The 8,013-nt window shown below is 41.5% G+C and overlaps 1 protein-coding gene across 2 annotated transcripts in view; it reads right to left on the minus strand.

Moving 5' to 3' along the window:
* p2rx3b (purinergic receptor P2X, ligand-gated ion channel, 3b) overlaps positions 1–8,013 on the minus strand; it is a 38,255-nt gene that overhangs the window by 5,835 nt on the left and 24,407 nt on the right. For both annotated transcript variants that reach the window (XM_014029958.1, XM_014029957.1), the window contains exons 9-10: positions 6,329–6,422; positions 4,257–4,322 (exon numbers count right to left, since the gene is read on the minus strand). In XM_014029958.1, coding sequence (XP_013885412.1) covers positions 4,257–4,322; positions 6,329–6,422 — 160 coding nt within the window. The remainder of the gene's footprint in view (positions 1–4,256; positions 4,323–6,328; positions 6,423–8,013) is intronic.

Here is an 8,013-nt window from a genome sequence, read left to right on the forward strand (position 1 = left end):
ACTCAATACTGCCTAGTGCTTAGCAAGTCACTACACGTGTTACTACAAGGTGTGTAGTAACAGGTACTACTACATCAGATGTGATAAAGAAATTAATGTCACACTGTAATGCTTTAGGCACCTAATGAAAATGTTCATTAATAAAGATTTAAAAACAATCTGAAGCCTCTTTTAGACGTGTTAAATTAACACTGAACAGTGTTTGATGGGTTCTCAAAGGAGATGGACCTAATAACACAAAACATGTTCATTTGATTTAATTCACAAACTGAATCTCAGATAGTGAGATTTCACCTTTCAGTTCCACCTGTTCTGAGCTCTCCTCAGAACGAGCTGTTTATGCAGATAAGTTGCTGTTGGTAACCCCCTCCCAACCTTTTGTTTACGTCAGCTCCGCCCTCCCAGCACAGCGTTTGTTAGCACTTCAGAAACGTGAAAATAAATGGCTAGTATGAGGAAAGGCACAATGGTTTAACGGTGGTAGAGAGGCTCTGTGCGTCCACCCCCTGTAGGGATCTGTCTGGTGTTCTGTCTCCCTCTTGTGTTCTCGTTGTGTCATCACTTCTCATCTCTCAGTCTGTTTCATGTCATTTTCCTTGTTAACGTCACTCACCTGTCAGTCACCTGTAATCAGTCTCATCAGCTGTTGTCCATTATCTTCTCTTCCTCTGTCTGCATAAAACTCGTCTCTTCTCTCATTCCCTCGTAGGTCATTGTGTGGCTTCGTCTATCTTTCTCATGTCCTTGTGTTCCTCTGTGTCTCCTAGTGTTTTAGTTTGTTTGCTTCCCTTCAGCTATTTGTTTTATTTAATAAAACATTTTTATTAGATCTCCTTGTCTCTRTCCGAACTTGAGTTCTTTCTTGTGCGTCTAATCTGGCACCCCCAGGGCTTGGTAGACTGGAGCGTCTGACCAAAGTCMGAGGAGGACAATGCACTTCCTGAAGCCGGCGAAAACGAACAGAGGGGTGGTCAAGGTCTGAGCCCAGCAGCCCGGAGGCTCTCGTGAGACAAACGCTATGACACGGGAGAGTCCAGTCCTCAAGGACAAATTCTCTGCCGGATTGGTTGATGACGAAACACCATGCTGTGCAGCCAGAGGACAGCGACTGGTGCCCGGGGAGGCTAACGTGTGTCTGTCACTGATTCCCGATGCCAGCGTAGGGAAGGGGGAAAGACGGTCCGTGCATGGACGTAGTGCCTACTGTACAAGCCTGCGGAGCAGTGCTATGATCTGGGGCTGCTGCAGGTGGTCAGGTCCAGGTTCAGCAACAGTTTGTGCTCAAAGAATGAGGTCATCTGACTACCTGAATATAAGTAAGTAAACTTTATTTATATAGTACCTTTCACAGGTCAGAAACCACAAAGCGCTTTACAAGAAGACATCAACACACAAGAGATAAAACAAGATAGATAAAACAAAACATACATGTGATAAAAATATTACATGTTAGAAAAAAATTGATTAAAAAATTAATTAAAAGCCAATCTGAACAAAAAAACAGAAGAACAAAAGCTACTGCGCCCGTTCTAGCTCTYTGGTGGCAGCTCCCGAGATCTCACAGATTTGGTCAGCAAAATGTCTTAAGTCGTGTTTAAACCTGACCACTAGGGGTTCGGGTAGGTGGGTTATGTCTTCAAGCACAGCGTGGAGATCATCGCCCYTTACTCTGTGAAACTGTATGGCCTCCTCAAACGTTCCTTGATTATGACTCCTGGTTTGCGGGTGATGTAGCACAGCCCATCAACCACCTCCTCCTCTTTCGGGAAAGGAGAGCTGTRGTCCACTCGAAGCCCACTGGATTTGTGCACATAAACTACCAAAGATGAGAGCTTTGATCCACCTCCTTCAAGCTGCCTTGTGTAAATGACTCCTCAGTTACACCAGATAAACCCACACACTAGATAAATAACTGATGGACAGCCTTTGTGTCACCCTCTTCCTCTTCCATTTCTGGTAGCAGATTGGCAGAAATAWACTGAATGACCAGGTTATTCCATCAATGGATTGTTTCTTCCCTGACGGCACGGCCATATTCCAAGACGACAATGYCATGAATCATCGACTCGAATTGTGAAAGAGTGGTTCAGGGAGCACGAGACATCATCTTCACAAATGGATTGGCTCCACAGAGTCCAGTGAGAATCTTTGGGAAGTGCTGGAGAAGACTTTGTRCAGCGATCAGACTCTACCATCATCACTGCAAGATCTTGGTGAAAAATTAATACCACACTGGATGGAAATAAATCTTGAGACAATGTATAATCTTACTGAAACAATGCCACAGTGTGAATGCAAACCGTAATCAAAGTTAAAGGTGGTCTAACAAAATATTATAGTGTGTGACATTTTTTATTTGGTGGCAACATTTTCTTTTGGACCAGACAGTGTATTTATACATTGTTTTTATTGTTTTTAGTTATTTTGCTCTCTGTTAAGCACACATATTTGTGTCTTTGAAAGGTGCTATGTAAATAAAGTTTACTTACTTAAACAGTAACATTGAACAGTGTTAAATTAACACTAAACAATAACAATAAACAATGTTAAATTAACACTATAGTGTTAAATTAACAGTAATAAGTAACAAACAGTGTTAAAATAAAACTAAACAGTAACACTGGACAGTGTTAAATCAACACTGTCATATTTGCTGTGTACATACTTTAATGCTATAGGTTAAATTTAGAACCTGTATTAGTTATTTAGTCATAACAAAGTTTTTACAAGTCAGTATGTTGTCTAAAACCTTATAGTGTGACAGGATTTAGACATGAAAGTACCAGGTATGTACTTGCTACATAACCTGTAAGTACCAGGTACATGCCTGTTATGTACCAATTATAAACCATAGCCAGACAGCATTATCTATTGGTACTAGCATTTTTTAATATAACATATTTTTTGGACTATAAACTGCGACTTTTTTCCGAACTTTGAACCATGCGGCTTATAGTCCGGTGCGGTTTATACGTGGATTTTTTTCTTCAGCCACCAGGGGGCTCTTATGCTCCATTTGTTTCAACAACTCGCTTCAAAAAAAGAAARGAAAAAAAAAAAAGAAAAAAGCGATCGTTCCAGAGGCGACTGTTGTACCGAGAAGCAGCGATTTAAAGATAGTCAATGGCCAAAAACTCATAAAAGGGGATAAAACAGTATTTTTCACTGTGGAATCTGACTGATAAAAACTTTGGAGCTTAATCCAGGACCAGTTTGTGGATAAACGTCGAGTGAAGAGCCGCAGACCTTTTTTTTCCCGCATTGCACTCCCCGGGGAAGGAATCCCATGCAGTGACGTATGCTGGAGAGGGAGGGCTTTCCCAGCAGCTCGGCTAGGGGTTTCTCGGGGGAACTATGAAAGGTCAGTGCGAAAACTAACGCCAAACAACCATGTGACGGCGCGTCGACCGGTCAACAGCCGAGCGACCATACTGCCAGCTTAGCCAGAGGTGTAGCACCATTTTGTTTTAGCTAGTAGCAGACACGATATTGGACAGTATGCGGGCCACATCATGGATTCGGTGAAAGCAGCCATCAAGAAAACAAACTCAATTCCTGCTGTTATTCCTGGAGGTACAACAACGTTTCTACAACCCCTGGACATCAGTGTGAATCGTGCATTTAAAGCAGCACTCAGGGCTGAATGGGAGGCTTGGATGACTGACGGGGATAAATCATTCACAAAAACTGGCCGAATGTGAAGAGCGTCATTTCCTGATGTCTGCCAGTGGATCCTAACAGTGTGGAGCAGAGTGAATGAGTCCACCATCACCAGTGGGTTCTGAAAGGCTGGACTGCTACGTGAAGAGGACACCACAGCTTCAGAGCCAGCATTACCCCGGGAGGACAACAGATACCGCTGTGTGACGCAGCTTTTCTCAGCTTGTTTAACTCCGACACTGAAGAGGAGGACTTCGATGAATTCAGTGCACCGGAGGAAGATGAATGAGACGTTTTGTTGGACCAGAAACTGTTAAAGAAAACTACCAAAATAAGGTCAGTTAAATGAACCGTATTCCTCCGAACTTTAATTCTTAAAGGTTTGCTTTTTATGTTTTGATGTTGAATTCACTTTTTTGACGACAATTTTGGGTGTACTGTTTTTTTATGTTGGGAGTGCGGCTTATATGCTAATGTTCACGGGTTGTTTTTAAAAAATGGCAGGTGCGGCTTATAGTCCGGTGCGGCTTATAGTCCGAAAAATACGGTATGTGTATCTAAGAAAGGAAAAAAACTTTACATATATAAAAACTTACCACTCCAACTGATGTGAATGCTGCCACAATGTTTATGAGGGTTGGGATCATGTTAAACTTTCCTGCCTGTAAAAAAAGAACATTTGGTAAAATTCCCATTTCCAGTTCCCTGGTGGCAAAAGTGGGTGCTGGTCAAGTCATACTTCAGATTGTACACCCTATTTGCCATTTTGTACACAACCCTTACTTTTCCATATGTGGTGGTTGTTGGATGTGAAATGCAATTATATTAACAAACATTTCTGTGCATAATGCAATTAATTTAACCACAAAAATCATCCATTAAGTGAGCGTGTTCAGATTGTACATAGGGTTAAATTTTGACAGATTTTTTTCCAATGTACTAAGGCGTGGACGTCAGTTGCACGTTCGCATGCTCATAAGTCCATCTTACTAATCAGGAGTCCAAGCCTGGGGGGGGGGGGGGATATTAATGTTAGTTCCACAACAACAGCAACACTGAATAGGCTACTTAGTGTTGGAGACATAACAACACACCAGGCTGATGTGTTCCAGGAGGCAGCACAAGGATTTTTAGTACAAGCAGTGGAGTATGCTGTCGCAAAACTGCCCTTCAACATGCCATGTTTGTGGACCCCAAGCAGAAGTCCGATTGTGATGTTGAGGATGATTTGTACTTTGTGAACAGGTAAGGACTGGACACACAAATCCTGTTTTTCTATTCTGTTCCCCTCCCAAATTAATTTTGGCACATTTTGTTCTTCCTAGATTTCCTGACCTGCTTCCATTTCATGGGCCCCAGTTCATGTCCTTCCCCACTTCAATCCTGATGCAGAGAGAGTTTTTTCTGTGGTCGGCATTAACAAGACTAAAATGAGGAACAGCTTAGCAGTGGATGGCACCTTATCATCAGTAAAGACTGTAAAAATGGCTGGATTTGAACCCAAGTGTTTTAAATGAAAGCCCCCTACATCTGTGATCAAACAAGCTAAATCTGCTACAAACACATACAACACCATTCATAAACATGTACAGTATAAAAGATACAGACACACTAACTTTCGGACCTGGAGTCTTTCTGTGTGGAGTTTGCATGTTCTCCTCATGTGTAAGTTTTTTCTGGCCACTCCAGTTTCTCCCACTGACCAAATATTTGTGTAATAAGTGAGCTGCCTAGCCTTGTCTGGTTATCAGGCCGTCCTCCAGAGCTCTACCCTTGCCTTGGTCAGGCCCTTGGCTGCCCTCCTGAGTTCCTGTCTTGCCCTGGTCGAGTCCCGGTCACCTACCTGAACTTTTACCTCCCGTCAGATGTGCCTAGGGCCATCTTTGGACTATTTTTGAGATTTTGTGTTTATTTCCCAGGGTTTTTTCCAGTCGGTTTTTGTTTTTGTTTTTTTGATTTAGTTATTTCTTTGTGTTCCTTTTTGTCTGTGTTTTTTGAGTCTTGTGTCCCTTTGTCTCTGGCCTGCCATCCAGTCATTGTTTGTATCCCCCGCCTCCCTCCCATACTAGTGTTTGTGGTGTATCATCTGGAGATGGTTCTTAGAGGAGGGGGTACTGTGAAGATCTATTGTCTTTTGTCTCACCCTCTATCCCCCCCTGGTGTTCCTCTTGTGTCTCACACTCTCATATTAGTCCTCAGTTTATCATTTCCTTCCAGATCATTCTCTCTCACCTGTCTGTACTTTGCAATCACCCAGCTGTCTCCACTGTCCTTACCCTGTTACTTTATTACAGATTCACTTACTCCACTTCCTCATCCATTCATTGTTGGTTTCAGCCCTGGCTTCCTCCATGTTTCGCCCGAGTTTTTATCACCACCACGTCTGCATTTTGCTGGCTAAAATTAAATCCCAGGGAGTCCAACATTTCACTGATCACATCAACTTTGTGGATAACTTAGTTCTCTCAATAGCAATTTCTCAATTGCTAAGGGTCCCAAGCTCTGTACAAAGCGGAGCAAAAACCAAGGGGCTGGTTTGTATCAGGTTACTTTCATGCATGCATGGTCCTTTATTGCCCTGGTGAGTGAGGGCCCATTACCACTGCTTGCAGTTTTAATATTAATTGTTGAAACCCAAACTCTGATAAACATTAAAATGTATACTTACATTTCCATTGACAATGACATCAAACCTTATAGCAAAAGCCTTGACCAGAGTGCGGTAGTCCGTCCCGTTTTCCATCTTAAAATATTTTGCAAACCTGTAAAGAAAAACCCATTACAAAATATTACCAATTTATTATGTTAGTTTCAGTATTACATTTTTGTAGATTTGTTTTAATATGAACCGTGACTTTGGAGTAGTACTATTAAAGTTTATTTAATAAGGCCTGGGCACTGTGAAACAACAAAAGGCTCTTACGTTTATGACCTGAACATTATTGTTATTGTTGTTATTGTTATTATTGGTATTATTATTCTGCCAACCAGAGGCTATTTTAACCAAGTTCGAGTGGGCTGAGCATGATGAAACTTGGTAGTCACATAGAACTAGTTTTAATTCAGGGAGGTGCAAAGATTCAGATCGGCGCATAGAACGTTGAATCTCTAGCACCCTCTAAACATCAGCCCCACTTATGACCTGAGTGAAGTTGGCCCCCCCACCTTCTTCAAATCAGACAAAATTGGTGTCAAACGTTTGTGCTACGTTTGTGCAGCAAAAATTTTCGTTTGTGCCGCTATCGTTTTAGAGATATAAAGAAATGTTTCTAGAGGTCATCCAAGGTCAACCAGCCCCCCCCACCTTCTTCAAATCAGACAAAATGGGTGTCAATCAACTCGGCTACGTTTGTGCTGGTTTGTGCAGCAAACATTTTCGTTTGTGCTACTTTGGCTTTGAAGATATTAATGAAAGTGTAAAGATCAAAAGGTCAACCAGCCCCCCCACCTTCTTCAAATCAGACAAAATGGGTGTCAATCAACTCGGCTACGTTTGKGCTGGTTTGTGCAGCAAAAATTTTTGTTTGTAACGCTATCATTTAAGAGATATAAAGAAATGTTTCTAGAGTTCATCCAAGGTCAACCAGCCCCCCAACCTTCTTCAAATCAGACAAAATGGGTGTCAATCAACTCGGCTACGTTTGTGCTGGTTTGTGCAGCGAAAATTTTCRTTTGTGYTGCTTTGCTTTGAAGATACTCATGAAAGTGTAAAGGTCAAAAGACCAACCAGCCCCCCCACTTTTATGAAATCAAACAAAATTGGTGTCAAACGTTTGTGCTATGTTTGTGCTGGTTTATGCAGCAAAAATTTTTTGTTTGTGCTGCTTTGGCTTTGAAGATATTAAAAGAAAAGTTTCTAGAGGTCATCCAAGGTCAATGAACACCTGTTCATGGTGAAACTGTGAATTTCATTTAAATTATAAGTTGTTAACCCATGAATATGAATAATTTAATTTTAACCTGGAAGAAATTCAATTCAAACTAGGTCTTATTTAGAATGAACAGGCAGGTACAACCATAAGACATAATATAAGGATGGATGCCTCATGGACCGCTCTCGCCTATTGTTGCTGACAAGATTTAGGGCGGCCATCTTGGAGCGGTCCACTGCTCCACTCAGCGTTATGTGTCTGCCAGGCACAATAAGACATCTGCGCATGTAATCGATCATAACACACCTTTTTGTTGCTGGAAACCATATTCAAACATCTATCAAAGCTACATTTATAAACAATTGTATTTTTGAATTTTTTTTTATTTCCATTGATACATAGTTCAGCATATTTAAATATGCTTAGTGGGGAAAACAATAGAACAGGAATGGAATATTCTGATATTGATGCACGATGAGCA

The sequence above is a fragment of the Austrofundulus limnaeus genome, unplaced genomic scaffold, assembly GCF_001266775.1.
Source record: "Austrofundulus limnaeus strain Quisiro unplaced genomic scaffold, Austrofundulus_limnaeus-1.0 Scaffold978, whole genome shotgun sequence".
In the NCBI taxonomy this organism is placed as follows: domain Eukaryota; kingdom Metazoa; phylum Chordata; class Actinopteri; order Cyprinodontiformes; family Rivulidae; genus Austrofundulus; species Austrofundulus limnaeus.